The 16,805-nt window shown below is 45.5% G+C and overlaps 1 protein-coding gene across 2 annotated transcripts in view; it reads right to left on the bottom strand.

The window, feature by feature from the left end:
- Positions 1–5,132: 5,132 nt before the first annotated feature.
- Positions 5,133–16,805, bottom strand: part of CRMP1 (collapsin response mediator protein 1) — a 68,518-nt gene continuing 56,845 nt past the window's right edge. For both annotated transcript variants that reach the window (XM_073342537.2, XM_073342538.2), the window contains exons 13-14: positions 7,208–7,373; positions 5,133–6,166 (exon numbers count right to left, since the gene is read on the bottom strand). In XM_073342537.2, the coding sequence (XP_073198638.1) occupies positions 6,075–6,166; positions 7,208–7,373 (258 nt within the window). In that variant the 3' untranslated portion in view covers positions 5,133–6,074. The remainder of the gene's footprint in view (positions 6,167–7,207; positions 7,374–16,805) is intronic.

A 16,805-nucleotide genomic window follows, 5' to 3' on the forward strand; every position in this document is an offset into this window, starting at 1 on the left:
GTCACAGAGTCCCCGGGCGATGCTCTGGAACTGCTCCCTACGAAGCCAGTCAGGACTCTGGGGAAGTCTCCTTTCTGTGAGCAGACTGTCTTCAGGACATACAGCTCACACAACTTCCACCTTCCTGGATCTGACCTCGGAGCATTCAGCATCCTCTGCTCCTCCGCGCGCTTCCCACAGCGAGTCCGCCCAGGCGGGGTCCTGGGGAAGCCAGAGGGTCCTGCACCCCAACTGCGCAGTCAGACGTGATTCTCAGCCAGCCAGTAAAACAGAGGTTTATTAGATGACAGGAACATGGTCTAACACAGAGTTTGTAGGTGCAGAGAACAGGACCCCTCAGCTGGGTCCATTTTGGGGGGCAGTGAGCCAGACAGCCACATCTGCACTTCACTCTATGTCTCCAGCCAGCCCCAAACTGAAACTCTCTCCAGCCCCTCCTCCTCTGGGCTTTGTCCCTTTCCCTGGCCAGGAGGTCACCGGATTCCTTTGTTCTCCAACCCTTTATCTCTCACCTTGAAGGGGGGAAGGGCCCAGGCCATCAGTTGCCAGGAAACAGGGTGTCAGCCATTCTCTGTGTCCAGACCCCTGCACACATCTGCCCTCTAGGGCTCTGCAAGGATCACGCACCCTTATCCCACCACCTAGATACTTAAGAACTGCATAGGGGAAACTGAGGCACCCCCACAATATTCAGAGGAAACATTAAGAACAGTCCCTCTTCATCACAACCTGATACTAGCAGCCTGGGACCAGCTAAACATGCAGTGTGCTACAGATTCATCACTGACTTAAAGCAAATACTTCTGTGTATTGAATTCATTGGGCACAAATTCATGAAGGACAGTCATGTTTTATTTAGAGATTTAGGGCTAGGAGCATCATGCACCTGAGAGGGGTGCAAAAATAGCGTTTTACACACACAACCCTGGCCAGGCACTAGTTTAGCCTCCAGAGCTCCAATCTCGGAGCTGCTCTAAGTGGTGCCCAGCTGCACCAATCTCCAAGAGGCCGTTTGGGCAACTAAATATCACAGAAGTACAGTAGCACTCTAATCATGCGTCTTTCCCCTACGTACACCCCTAAACCAAGCGTTATGAGGGACATGGCATGGAGCTGACTACACTGGCTTGATGCTACCTGGGAATTACCTTTATACTAGGGGAATCCCCAGATAGCTGCTTGTGCTGATTTTCCATCACCCTGGCAGCACTGGAGCAGTGCAAAGCCCCTGGAGCGTGGATCAAGGATCAAGCCTCTGACACCTAGAATGTGTAGCTGTGTCAAGGTTCCTTCCCCACTCTGAACTCTAGGGTACAGATGTGGGGACCTGCATGAAAATCCCCTAAGCTTATTTTTACCAGCTTAGGTTAAAACTTCCCCAAGGTACAAACTATTTTAAATGTTGCCCTTGGATTTTATTGCTGCAACCACCAAGCGTCTAACAAATATATCACAGGGAAAGAGCCCGCTTGGAAACGTCTTTCCCCCCAAAATCCTCCCCAAATGCTATACCCCCTTTTCTGGGGAAGGCTTGATAAAAATCCTTACCAATTTGCATAGGTGAACACAGACCCAGACCCTTGAATCTTAAAAACAATGAAGAAGCAATCAGGTTCTTAAAAGAAGAATTTTAATTGAAGAAAAAGTAAAAAGAATCACCTCTGTAAAATCAGGATGGTAAATACCTTACAGGGTAATCAGATTCAAAACATAGAGAATCCCTCTAGGCAAAACCTTAAGTTACAAAAAGACACAAATATAGGAATATACATTCCCTTCAGCACAGCTTATTTTCTCAGCCATGTAAAGAAAACAGAATCTAACGCATATCTAGCTAGATTACTTACTAAGTTCTAAGACTCCATTCCTTTTCTGTTCCTGGCAAAAGCATCACACCGACAGAGAGAACCTTTGTTTCTCCCCCGCTCCAGCTTTGAAAGTATCTTGTCTCCTCATTGGTCATTTTGGTCAGGTGCTAGCGAGGTTCTCCTAGCTTCTTAACCCTTTACAGGTGAAAGGGCTTTTCCTCTGGCCAGGAGGGATTTTAAAGGTGTTTACCCTTCCCTTTATATTTATGACAAGCTGTTAACTTACTTCCTGAAATAGCGCTCCTATTCTTCATGGCCTTGCAGGTCTGCGTTTGTTTAACCTGCTCTATGCAGAAGAAGCTGCTGGACTTAGAGCTGTTTAAGCTTTATGAATTGATACACATCATTTCATGGGCATCATGTTAACCACCTCAGAGAGTCATAACATTGTCCCTGGTTCCTCTCATGTGCTGGATGGAGCATTGTAGGGAGAGGGGAAATGGAGCCAGTTCTTCCCCCCGCTTCCCACAACACACACACACACGCACAACAATGGGAGTAGCAGTCACATGGAGGCTGCGCTCCTCTCCTTATGGCTACCTATGATGTGAGAAGCAAGGGGGCTTCCTACTCCCTGGCATGGAACTATAGACAGTGTCACAATCTGGCCTTTTGTTTATTCAGTGGGGAGGGGAGAGACCATTTACCTCAGCCTGCTCAAAGCCAGTCTGAGAACAGCATGACAACACTTCGATGTTTTAATAAAGCAAGGGTCCAGGAGAAGACTCCTGATCACTGATTGGCGATGATGTAACAAGTTAACTCTGCACAAGGAAGAGAGGTGTTTAATTCACTCCCAGGTACTACTGCTGGTCAGGGAGGGATAAAACAGACACAGTACAGAATCCAAGTCCTATACTCCACTTCCTTAAAGAAGCAGCATAAATACCACGGAAAAGGTAGAAGGGCTTCTAGGAGGTTACAACTTACATGGACACATTAGCACCTCAGTCCTCAAAGTAATCAAAGCATAACTGCACTGACAAGTATTGAGCTCAGAACCATTAAAGTTCAGAATAGAGGGCTTCAAAGCTGCCTTGTGTGTGTTCACGGCCACTTCAGCATGAAAAATATTATGAATAGCCAGTAGAGCAAGCGTTTCCTCTGGTTAGCCATGAATCTTTTATATTTTCCAAATAGCAAAAAATGGCATCTTTGTCAATGTGAGTTACATTGTGTTTATTCTCATTTGTTTAGTCAAGTAAAAGCTCAAGTGCTAAGGTCCCACAGAAACGGCGCGACTGTCAATATCAGGGTCAAACGTGGAGGTGGAAGGCAAAGCTTTCTAGGGGACTGGCTCCTCTTCTGGACACCCCACTGTCTTCAGCACAAAGTGCAAGGCAGGTGGATTTTCAAAAGACTCTGTGGCTGAGATCCACAAAGGTAGTTAAGACTCCTAATTTCCGCTGAAATCAATGGACACTGTGCCTATCCACATGCATCGCCTACATGCAGTGTTACAGGCCTTTTGTCAATGCAGCTTGATGCTGTGTGGGCACAATGCCCTGGCACAAGCGGTTGAGTGTGAATGAGCTCCGACTAAATAGTTTTGTTGATGGCACCGCCCCAGCAGAACTTTTACCCCAGTACAACTTTCTAGAGTAGTTAAGCCTAAGAAGCACAATGGAATTTATGGTCCCAAATCACTTCAGCTCTTTTGACAACCCCCAGCCTCACTCTTTTAGCCTGGCCTTCCCTTAGCATCAGCAGCACAAGCAGATAAGGAAAAGGAAATAGAAGGAGGGGCAAGGAGAAGGCCTCTTTCTCACACACTCACACATTGGAAAAGAGGAGGGAGGACATTTCCATCACCCTCCCAAAGAAGAAGACAGTCCATTTGTGCATTAGTTTGTGATGTGCTCCTGATAAGAACACAGAGAGATGGATCATGTCATAAATATAAAGGGAAGGGTAAACCCCTTTGAAATCCCTCCTGGCCAGGGGAAAGCTCCTCTCACCTGTAAAGGGTTAAGAAGCTAAAGGTAACCTCGCTGGCACCTGACCAAAATGACCAATGAGGAGACAAGATACTTTCAAAAGCTGGGAGGAGAGAGAGAAACAAAGGGTCTGGGTCTGTCTGTAGTCGTCTTGGCCAGGGACAGAACAGGAATGGAGTCTTAGAACTTTTAGTAAGTAATCTAGCTAGGTATGTGTTAGATTATGATTTCTTTAAATGGCTGAGAAAAGAATTGTGCTGAATAGAATAACTATTTCTGTCTGTGTATCTTTTTTGTAACTTAAGGTTTTGCCTAGAGGGGTTCTCTATGTTTTTGAATCTAATTACCCTGTAAGATATCTACCATCCTGATTTTACAGGGGGGATTTCTTTATTTCTATTTACTTCTATTTTTTATTAAAAGTCTTCTTGTAAAACACTGAATGCTTTTTCATTGTTCTCAGATCCAAGGGTTTGGGTCTGTGGTCACCTATGCAAATTGGTGAGGCTTTTTATCCAACATTTCCCAGGAAAGGGGGGGTGCAAGTGTTGGGAGGATTGTTCATTGTTCTTAAGATCCAAGGGTCTGGATCTGTAGTCACCTAAGCAAATTGGTGAGGCTTTTTACCAAACCTTGTCCAGGAAGTGGGGTGCAAGGTTTTGGGAAGTATTTTGGGGGGAAGGACGCGTCCAAACAGCTCTTCCCCAGTAACCAGTATTAGTTTGGTGGTGGTAGCGGCCAGTCCAAGGATAACGGGGGTAATATTTTGTACCTTGGGGAAGTTTTGACCTAAGCTGGTAAAGATAAGCTTAGGAGGTTTTTCATGCAGGTCCCCACATCTGTACCCTAGAGTTCAGAGTGGGGGAGGAACCTTGACAGATCACAATAGGCAATGCCAACTGGAAGATGGCTTGGATCAAGGTGAAGCATTGCATGCTGACTCTGGGCTGTCTCTGGTGGTTGCTGTCCCATATTAAAAATGAGGATGGCAGCAATCTGCTCCACTTTATGTAAATCCGATACAGCCCCAGAGCTGCAGGCAGACTGCCAATGTAGCTAGCTGTTAGTGGGCCAAAGATCAGGCAACTAGAACTGTTTATATTCTTACCACAAACTCTATTCAGCTCAGCTGAATTGGAACATGCAAAAACAATTTTCAAGTGTGTGCAGAAAGTTATACATGAACGATCTTTGTGCTTTGAGGATGCAGTTTCAAATGATGTAGACCCAGAAGAAAACTTCCTCTGGTTAGCCAGGGAACACCTCCACTGTAAAAAAAAATCATTTTGGTGAGCAAGAGCACTGGAAGGCAGAGAAAGACACTTAATGATCTTTTCATTTCCTTTATTTCACAAGCTTTGAATTCAGAAATAGAACCACAACTAGTAGATCTGATAGGGTATAATAAGTAAAAATGCATGTGATTACAAAGGAAAAACTTTGTACAAAAAAGTTTAAAAATCCAACGGTAATCTGAGTTATTCTTAAGTACCAAAACACTCATGCACAAGGAGAGCACTACTGCCCAGCTGGAGAAATCTCTGAATGGGATGGCAATGGCATTGCTGCGTAGAAGTTATGGCTCCGTCTAAAATGAAAACAATTAAGACACATACTTGGAATGTACTTTAGTGGATAATGAGAATTGCTACAGAGGCCACGTTGTCATTACACATTTTGAAGTTGTTTCTTTGTATCTGGGAGCAGTGCTTCATGGATTTATAATAAATTAAAGATATTAACAGAAGCCACTTACGCTATTCTACTGCATACTTTAAAAATGTCTGCATTCTTCCTTCTTATGTATTTTAGGGGCATTGATCTTGGCATTGTGTCAATTATTGGCAACGTGTTCTAAACAGATGCACTCACAGACTGCAACTTGCATAAATAACTTAGTAACATGCATTTACTACTCTAGTACAGCTAACAGGTGCAAAGGAACCATCATTTAGTTACAAGACAAAGCTAAAACCTGTAGTCACGAAAGGGGCAATGGAAGCACCATGCTTTAAGGTGACTATGGCAAGAAAGCACAATTGTGAGGCAAGTAGTTCCAAGCAAATACACCACACTATTATCACCTCTTCCTATGCAAATATAAAAAAAAAAGAGAAAAAAAAAGAAAAACAAAAGAAAAACAAAAAGACAACTCATTTTCCCCTCATTAGTACCGAATAAAACTGTGGGTTCAATAACATGGACATCAAAGGGAACAGACATTATTCCCATGATCCTTCATTCTTGCCATTCTGCCCATCATCTCTGTTCAGCCAAGACTGGTAATATTAGAGCGACCACCAGGGGGCGCAACAATGCGGTGTCCAGTGCGACGAGGGTTGTTGTCATCTACCTGAGCACCTGTAAAATAGCAATCCAGCCAGCAAAGCAGCAGAGTTAATAAAATGGGAACAGAAACATCTGAAGAAAAAAATCCAATCAACAGTGAATTTTCACCTGACTGGTTCTATCCAGGATTCAATGTTTTTGCCACTTTGTTTTGACCTTTCATCTCTAGAACCTATTTTTAGATCGTTATTGTCTTGAATAGAGTTCCATTCACTTCCACAGACGAGTGAATGCCTTGTGAGTGGATTCTTTTTGAGGGATCAGAACAGGTTGCTATTCTAGGTAATAATTTGTCTCTGTGGCATGCATTGACATTTCTGCATGAAAATGCTATATAAATATGGGTAGGGATTTTCAAAAGTGTCTAAGGACCAGACTTTTAAAGATGTTTTGGTGCCTTACTCTCATTGAACTCAATGGTAGGTAGATGCCCAAATACCTTTAACAATATGGTCCTAAGTGATCACAAGAATCACAAGGCTTGCTGATATGCTTTTGAAAATCCCACCCACAAGTTATCACTATGAGGGAAAAATTTTATAAGTGCACAAGCAAAAGTGTTCCTGTATATTTGTACATGCTCAGTCTCACTAGTACCCCAATGTATGGGTGTATCAAACTTTACAAACTGCCAAAAACATATGAAAAATCAGAAATTTTCCTTGGGTTCGCTACTATTTCTTCTCTTTGAATGGTTTAATTGGACTCCTAAAGGTGGGACTTTTCAGGGATAAAAGCATTGCTCTTGTTTCTCACTGGAATGGGTTGCAATTGACCATCCATTACAATTTCTTAAAGAGATAAGAACCACTGGTGTACTAATTCTACTGCTGACTTTTGGATGTTATAGTTACATCGCATCAAAATTTAACCTCTGAGGAGAGAAGTTGTCTGGAATAATCCCCCCAAAATCATATTTCTAGTCTACTTATTATGTGAGGGAATATCCTGCAATGGTGCTTTGGCTTAAATGGTGAGACACATGGGGTATTTTAGAATTATGATTAGTACTCAAGGTTTTTCAGATATTCATAATCGATCATTTTGGTTTACCTGATAAGCTGAAATTAGATTGGTGGAGATTTCTGATTGGTGGAGGCTGATTTTTGGCAGGGGAGGACTTAGCTGAAGGTGCAGGCGTTGCATATTTTGGCGTAGCTGGGATTTCATACACTGGCCCATCATACATTCCTCTGGACACCCCTTGCAATCCTGTTACCTAAAATAAAAGAACAGAACAACTCAAACACTGAATGCACTGATATTCCCACCTGACAGTATATTCAGTCACACATAGAGTTCACAGTATGTATGGAGCTGTATCATATACAGTCCCTGTAGCGAGGAGGCATGGCCTCCTTCAGAGGTGGACATGGAAGGAACACCTCAAGCCTCCTGGTGGGCAGAACTAGGAGGGCCATGCTGCACACGCCGGAAGCAAAGGGGTAGGGCAGGAAGAGGAAGTAGAAAAAGCCGGCCTAGCAGCTCAGTTCCCCAAGCTTCTTCTCCATTGCTGGAGTGGGATGCTGAGGTGAACCGTGGCTGCCCCAAGGACCTGCCTGATCTTCCAGAGAGATCTGCCACTCCCAACGCTGAGGAGCTGCTACCGCTACCCTTGGCGGTGTATCCCAGGAAGACTGAGGACAACCCCTGAATGCAGCTACACCCTAGGGGGAGAGTAGGAAGGAGCCCAGGGGAACCAGACTACCGTCTGGCTGTGTTGCTGCCAGAAACACGGTCAGCGTGTTGCGAGTGGATTCCCTGCTGGCCCAGTGGCAGACCACTCTGCCACTGTTAGGGCCCTGGGCTGGGATACAATGGAGTGGGTCCTCCTCTCCCTGCCACCGCTCCCCCTGGGGTGGCAGTACTCCCCCTCCTTAGGCCAAGAGACCTGCACTTGTCTGTCACCCACCAGAGCTAGGACAACAGACTGTGCTTGGGCTCACCCCTGACAGAGCCCCATAGACTGTATTTGGTGCCACAGTTCTGCTTGACTGCAGGCCAGAGTCCTGACTGTGTGCTGCCCTGCTCTGCATGAACTGCTACAGCTCTGCCTGACTGCAGCCAGACTGCTTGAGGGCTGGGCTTATAACTTGTTACCACCCTGTCTTGACCGTCGGCCAGAGCCCAGGGTTTGCAGCCCCGCCTGTTTGAAGGCCAGGGCCCATCGAATACCGCTAATTCCCCCTTTCTTTGTTTTGAGAGTATTCCAGCAGACCAGACTGCGAAGAGGCGTGGCCTCCCTCAGAGGCCGATGCAGAGGGATGGCCACACTCACTTACAGTCCCCAAGTAAAAAAGCATGTCAGTGGTTTTATCTGAGTTTATACGGCTGTTTTATACTTTTAAAAGGTTATTATAAAAACCTATTATATATGTCAATTTTATCCAAAGTCATGTTTCCAACGTTGTTCCCAAAGAAATAATAGTCTACTTCAAGAATCACATGGTGGGACAGCTGGATTTAATGCAGGAGGTCTGGAATTTGTGTTCTCCAAAACTACGTACTGGCACAAGTATACCTAGCAAAGCGTATTGGTGCCACATTGTCAATGAACAAAAGGTGCATTTTCCTTTATTGGAACAAGAGCATAGTATCATCTGAGAAATGGACAGTATTATCTACAGCCTTAACATTCACCTCTGCCATGACACCTACCGAAAACTTAACAATGGCTAGGACAGCTGGTGGTGTCCTATTATGCTATATTATACAACCCATATTATACTAATCATGATTATATCATTGTTCTCTTTTCTTCCTCACAACCCTGTTCAATTGTTTTACCCTCCTGTTGTCTCTCATCATTAGACCAGGTTGAAAAATGGTGACAATCTTTTCTTTTTTTTTTGGTAAACAGTTTGAAAAAACTTTCAACTAGCTCTACTCATACATAAATCATGAGAATTTGTCAGCTCCTTGGAACAGGCCTTGCCTTTTATTGCTTGTCTGTACAGCACCTAGCACAATGGGACCCTTGTCTCAGCTGATGACCTTTAGGCACTAGCTCTGTAATATTCATACGAATGTTATGCAGGAGGTCAGACTAGATGATCATAATGTTCCCCTCTGGCCTCAAAACCTATGAATCTACAAAACAATATTACCGCTATCAAAGGTAATAACTGGAAGAGCTGGAGGTGTGTCCCCCTCAGGAAAAGTTGTCTTACAGAACCCAAGGCTCTCAAAAAAGCATTCCAACGAATTTGCAGTGCTTATTTGGATATTCAGTCTAAGGATTTTAGAAGACATTTTAGAAAGATCGCCCCCTATATGTTCTTGAGAAAGAGACATGGAAATATAGGAAAGCCTGGTTGTTGAGAAGAGGGCTTGAGTCTGCTCCCATTTAAGTCAATGTAAGTGTTTCCAGTGTTGTCAATGACAGAAGGATCAGAATCACAGCTAAGCTGTCATGCAGCCTGACCCAAAGATAACATTGGCGATGTTCCCCAAATGTATACCTTCTCTACCAGGAGAGTGAAGCACCACAGACAGCAGAGGAAGCAGACACCAAACACAGCAAGGGGGATGTCACAAAGGCAGGAGTTTACACCCCTGTAAATATTCCAGGGTTTTATCTGTGACAGAAATTGCTGTGTAGATCCTTGTTTGATGTTCTATCACATATTACTTTGTTGTGCAAGGGTATTCGAATGAGGACCACACAGTGGATTTGATCGTCAGTAGGTTTTAAAATAAAGGGATTTCATTGATTTTACATGAGAGAAAGAGAAGCAGTGGTGGGAACATGCCTCAGAGGTCAGTCTCACTTCCAGGAATCAGTCAGCAGAGGGAGCTCTAAGAGCACCAAAGTCAGTGCTCACCCCTGCTTCCCCTCCACCTAACTAGCCACCAGAAAACAAAGGTCTTTCCCCAAAATCCAGCTCCTACAGTGAGCTACTAGCCTAACTCCTGCAGTGAACTCAAGCCTGGGAGAAAGGTGGGCTTGAGAACGCAATGTCCAGCCCCAGACAGAATGTCAAAGCACTGCCTACACAGCTATTCTACTCTAGCACAAGCCCCACTGCACAAGTCCGTGGACCCAGGCAGGAAGGCTCGCTCCTGGGTGCAGTATCGACATACCCTCAGAGTGCCAGACACTTGACAGGCGGGTCCATGTTTCAAAGTCTCTAATTCAAGTAGGCAATGTGATGAGACAGAAACCGTGACTGGGCAGCAATGTTTGCAGCACATCTTAGCTGATGCATATGTCCTGTTGGTAATTTTTTTTTCCAAAGGAGCCGATATGTTGAATTCTATAATTTGACACCACTTGTATGAAGAGAACGGTGAGGAGAAAAGGCCTTTGAAAGAAGTGGGTTGCCATCTCAAACTGCTTACAGTACGTTTCAATTGCTGCCCTTTGTAATCTATTATATAAAATTTTTATAGTAAAAAAAAAAAATTAGAGTAAAAACAACCAAAAAGCAGCCTTTTCTTCACTGATGTTTGTGTTCCCTGACAAAGAGATCTCATTGTACAAGAACAACAAAAGAGAATTTTCAGACAATTCACATCTAGTAACAAGCCCTATTTATTGGCTCCAGAGGAGCCGCATTGGTATAAATTGAAAACAGAACTGACCTAGTCAGGGTCAAATAGGACACTTTGCATGGTGTATGCATTTCATTTGCTAAAACATCTGTCCCGAGCCACCTGCTTCACAAAAGAGAAAGGCCGGAAAGTTTTGTGTTTTATATACAAAAACAACCCAACTAAATCTAATTCGCCCATGTCATAAATATAAAGGGAAGGGTAAACCCCTTTGAAATCCCTCCTGGCCAGGGGAAAGCTCCTCTCACCTGTAAAGGGTTAAGAAGCTAAAGGTAACCTCGCTGGCACCTGACCAAAATGACCAATGAGGAGACAAGATACTTTCAAAAGCTGGGAGGAGGGAGAGAAACAAAGGGTCTGGGTCTGTCTGTAGTCGTCTTGGCCGGGGATAGACCAGGAATGGAGTCTTAGAACTTTTAGTAAGTAATCTAGCTAGGTATGTGTTAGATTATGATTTCTTTAAATGGCTGAGAAAAGAATTGTGCTGAATAGAATAACTATTTCTGTCTGTGTATCTTTTTTGTAACTTAAGGTTTTGCCTAGAGGAGTTCTCTATGTTTTTGAATCTAATTACTCTGTAAGATATCTACCATCCTGATTTTACAGGGGGGATTTCTTTATTTCTATTTACTTCTATTTTTTATTAAAAGTCTTCTTGTAAAAAACTGAATGCTTTTTCATTGTTCTCAGATCCAAGGGTTTGGGTCTGTGGTCACCTATGCAAATTGGTGAGGCTTTTTATCCAACATTTCCCAGGAAAGGGGGGGTGCAAGTGTTGGGAGAATTGTTCATTGTTCTTAAGATCCAAGGGTCTGCGTCTGTAGTCACCTAGGCAAATTGGTGAGGCTTTTTACCAAACCTTGTCCAGGAAGTGGGGTGCAAGGTTTTGGGAAGTATTTTGGGGGGAAGGACGCGTCCAAACAGCTCTTCCCCAGTAACCAGTATTAGTTTGGTGGTGGTAGCGGCCAGTCCAAGGATAATGGGTGTAATATTTTGTACCTTGGGGAAGTTTTGACCTAAGCTGGTAAAGATAAGCTTAGGAGGTTTTTCATGCAGGTCCCCACATCTGTACCCTAGAGTTCAGAGTGGGGGAGGAACCTTGACATGGTGGCACAGTGGTGGGATTAACCTGAAATCATTTGAGATCCAGTTGAGATTTTTTGAACTAGAAATACAGATTTTAAAAAGGAAATTTTTTTTTCTTTGGAAAGAAAGTCCAGAAAGCAGCTTTGAAACTGAAAGCAGCTTGGTTTCTCTCTGCTTTGTGGCCAAGCAGAGACAAAAGGGGATTATCTTGTGAATTGCAGGTTTTCTTTGCCTGGAGGCAGGGTACTTAACTCCTGCAGGGAAATTCACAGTCTTCCAACCCAGAGGTTTTTTTTTCTTTTCTTCCTAAAAGTAAATAGGGGGGGTGTGCTCTACCCATTTGCCTGGAGACAAAAGTGGCAGGGTTTTTTTTAGGATTTTGATTTTTTTTTTGTTTGTTTTACAAGGAGCACAGGTTTGAAAAGAAATTTTTTTTTTCTTTGGGCTGGGTAAGCAGGTTTCCAAGTAGTTGGAGGTTTTTTGCTTTAATTTGGGCCCAGAGCAGAGACAAGGGAATTGTCTTTTTCTGTAGGCTGACAATCACTATCAGAGAATAGGTATTCTATTCCAGCACAGCAAAATTTTACAGCTAAGTTTTGTTTGTTTATTTCTAAACCTCGGGTGTAAAGTTAGTTAAAAACAGAGAGGTTAGAATGGCCAAATCCTCAGCTCGACTACAGCTGGAATTAGCCAAATTTCAGGCTGAGGAAAAACAAAGGGAACATGAAAGACAGATAGAACTCATGCAGCTGAAGAAGGAACAAGAAAGGGAGGCAGAACAACACCAAGAGGCTGCCCACAAGAGGGAAATGGAGGCAAGGAAGCATGTGGAGGAGGAGAGGGAAAAAGAGAGGAAGCATGTGGAGGAGGTGGAGAGGATAAAGGCCCAGCAGAATATACCAACAAACCCTAGCAATCCTTCTCCAGGTACCACTTCCCATCCCAGAAAGTTCCCCACCTACAAGGCAGGTGATGATACTGAGGCCTTCTTAGAAAACTTCGAAAGGGCCTGCCTTGGGTACAGCATCTCTACTGACCAATACATGGTAGAGCTGAGGCCGCAGCTCAGTGGACCCTTAGCTGAGGTGGCAGCTGAAATGCCTAAAGAACATATGAACAAGTATGAACTGTTTAAATCCAAGGCGAGAGTCAGAATGGGGATAACACCCGAGCAGTCTCATCGGAGGTTCAGAGCCCTAAGGTGGAAACCAGACATGTCATTTACCCGACATGCCTACCACATTGTAAAACATTGGGATGCCTGGATATCAGGAGCAAGTGTTGAATCTCCAGTAAATTTGCCCTTCCTAATGCAAATGGAACAATTCTTAGAGGGTGTTCCTGAGGAAATAGAAAGATACATCCTAGATGGGAAACCCAAAACTGTAATTGAGGCAGGAGAGATTGGAGCCAGATGGGTGGAGGTGGCAGAGAAGAAGAAACCTGGTCGCAGTTGGAGCGGAGACCAGAAGGGACCACCCCAGACCACACCCTATTACCGGGGGCCGCCCAAAGCCCCACCTACCTCCCAAAGAACCCTCCAGACCCCTTATCGTCCCACCACCCCGTTCTCCAGCAACCCTCCTCGCCCCAGTGACCCGTCAGCTGGACGATGTTTTAAGTGTAACGAGCTGGGGCATGTAAAGGCCAACTGCCCCAAGAACCCCAACAGATTACAGTTCATTGCACCGGAATCCCACCAGAGGTCCACAGGCCCAGATACCTCCCAGATACCCTTGGAGCGGAGGGAAACTGAGTGTGGGCGGGAAGAAGGTCACCGCGTGGAGGGACACCGGAGCACAAGTGTCAGCTATCCATGCTTCCTTAGTGGACCCCAATTTAATCAACCCAGAGATCCAAGTGACGATTCAACCCTTCAAGTCCAACTCTTTCAATTTGCCTACAGCCAAGTTGCCTGTCCAGTACAAGGGCTGGTCAGGAATGTGGACTTTTGCAGTCTATGATGATTATCCCATCCCCATGCTGTTGGGGGAAGACTTGGCCAATCATGTGAAGCAGGCCAAGAGGGTGGGAATGGTCACCCGCAGCCAGGCTAAACAAGCCGTGAGGCCTAGCTCTGTTCCGGAAACTTCTATCAGGACCCAGTCAGAGGTGATGGACCTGGACCCCAGGCCAATGTCTGCAACAGCAGTAGTGGATCCAGTCCCAGAGACCCAGACGGAACCAGTCCCAGAACCGGAACCAGCCGAACAACCAACACCAGACCCAGTGTCAGCAGTGAATCCAGTACTTGCAACCTCAACACCAGAGGGCCCCACCGAACCTGAACTGGCAGCAGCCGATAACCCTACACAAGAGGCTCAGCCGGAGCCTGAATCCCAACATAGTGCACCAGCGGAGAGCGGTTCACAGTCAACAGAAACAGCTTCATCCCCTATATCACTTCCAGAGGGACCAAGCCTAGGTCCACAATCCCATGAGGAACTGATGTCTCCAGCATCAAGGGAACAGTTCCAGACCGAACAGGAAGCAGATGAAAGCCTCCAGAGAGCTTGGACGGCGGCACGGAGCAACCCACCGCCTCTCAGCTCTTCTAATCGATCCAGGTTTGTTGTAGAAAGAGGACTTTTATACAAGGAAACTCTTTCTGGTGGACACCAGGAAGACTGGCATCCTCAGAGACAGTTGGTAGTTCCAACTAAATACCGGGCCAAGCTCTTGAGCTTAGCCCATGATCACCCTAGTGGCCATGCTGGGGTGAACAGGACCAAAGACCGTTTGGGGGGATCATTCCACTGGGAGGGAATGGGCAAGGATGTTTCTACCTATGTCCAGTCTTGTGAGGTGTGCCAAAGAGTGGGAAAACCCCAAGACCAGGTCAAAGCTCCTCTCCAGCCACTCCCCATCATTGAAGTTCCATTTCAGCGAGTAGCTGTGGATATTCTGGGTCCTTTTCCGAAAAAGACACCCAGAGGAAGGCAGTACATACTGACTTTCATGGATTTTGCCACCCGATGGCCGGAAGCAGTAGCTCTAAGCAACACAAGGGCTAAAAGTGTGTGTCAGGCACTAGCAGACATTTTTGCCAGGGTAGGTTGGCCCTCCGACATCCTCACAGATGCAGGGACTAATTTCCTGGCAGGAACTATGAAAAACCTTTGGGAAGCTCATGGGGTAAATCACTTGGTTGCCACTCCTTACCACCATCAAACAAATGGCATGGTGGAGAAGTTTAATGGAACTTTGGGGGCCATGATACGTAAATTCGTAAATGAGCACTCCAATGATTGGGACCTAGTATTGCAGCAGTTGCTCTTTGCCTACAGAGCTGTACCACATCCCAGTTTAGGGTTTTCCCCATTTGAACTTGTATATGGCCGTGAGGTTAAGGGGCCATTGCAGTTGGTGAAGCAGCAATGGGAGGGATTTACACCTTCTCCAGGAACTAACATTCTGGACTTTGTAACCAACCTACAAAACACCCTCCGAACCTCTTTAGCCCTTGCTAGAGAAAACTTACAGGATGCTCAAAAAGAGCAAAAAGCCTGGTATGATAAACATGCCAGAGAGCGTTCCTTCAAAGTAGGAGACCAGGTCATGGTCTTAAAGGCGCTCCAGGCCCATAAAATGGAAGCATCGTGGGAAGGGCCATTCACGGTCCAGGAGCGCCTGGGAGCTGTTAATTATCTCATAGCATTCCCCACCTCCAACCGAAAGCCTAAGGTGTACCATATTAATTCTCTAAAGCCCTTTTATTCCAGAGAATTAAAGGTTTGTCAGTTTACAGCCCAGGGAGGAGACGACGCTGAGTGGCCTGAAGGTGTTTACTACGAAGGGAAATGTGCTGGTGGTGTGGAAGAGGTGAACCTCTCCATGACCCTTGGGCGTATGCAGCGACAGCAGATCCAGGAGCTGTGCACTAGCTACGCGCCAACGTTCTCAGCCACCCCAGGACTGACTGAACGGGCATACCACTCCATTGACACAGGTAATGCTCACCCAATTAGGGTCCAACCTTACCGGGTGTCTCCTCAAGCTAAAACTGCTATAGAATGGGAGATCCAGGATATGTTACAGATGGGTGTAATCCGCCCCTCTGAAAGTGCATGGGCATCTCCAGTGGTTCTAGTTCCCAAACCAGATGGGGAAATACGTTTTTGCGTGGACTACCGTAAGCTAAATGCTGTAACTCGCCCAGACAACTATCCCATGCCACGCACAGATGAACTATTAGAGAAACTGGGACGGGCCCAGTTCATCTCTACCTTGGACTTAACCAAGGGGTACTGGCAGGTACCGCTAGATGAATCTGCCAAGGAAAGGTCAGCCTTCATCACACATCTCGGGCTGTATGAAATTAATGTACTCCCATTCGGGCTGCGAAATGCACCCGCCACTTTCCAAAGACTTGTAGATGGTCTCCTAGCGGGATTAGGAGAATATGCAGTCGCCTACCTTGACGATGTGGCCATATTTTCGGATTCCTGGGCAGACCACCTGGAACATCTACAAAAAGTCCTTGAGCGCATAAGGGAGGCAGGACTAACTGTTAAGGCTAAGAAGTGTCAAATAGGCCTAAACAGAGTGACTTACCTTGGACACCAGGTGGGTCAAGGAACTATCAGCCCCCTACAGGCCAAAGTGGATGCTATCCAAAAGTGGCCTGTCCCAAAGTCAAAGAAACAGGTTCAATCCTTCTTAGGCTTGGCCGGTTATTACAGACGATTTGTACCGCACTACAGCCAAATCGCTGCCCCACTGACAGACCTAACCAAAAAGAAACAGCCAAATGCTGTTCAGTGGACCGGAAAGTGTCAGAAGGCCTTTAACAAGCTTAAAGCGACACTCATGTCTGACCCTGTACTAAGGGCCCCAGACTTTGACAAACCGTTCCTAGTAACCACAGATGCATCCGAGCGTGGTGTGGGAGCAGTTTTAATACAGAAAGGACCTGATCAAGAATTCCACCCTGTAGTGTTTCTCAGCAAAAAACTGTCTGAGAGGGAAAGCAACTGGTCAGTCACTGAAAAAGAATGTTATGCCATTGTCT

Source organism: Lepidochelys kempii, chromosome 4 (genome assembly GCF_965140285.1).
Source record: "Lepidochelys kempii isolate rLepKem1 chromosome 4, rLepKem1.hap1, whole genome shotgun sequence".
Classification (NCBI taxonomy): domain Eukaryota; kingdom Metazoa; phylum Chordata; order Testudines; family Cheloniidae; genus Lepidochelys; species Lepidochelys kempii.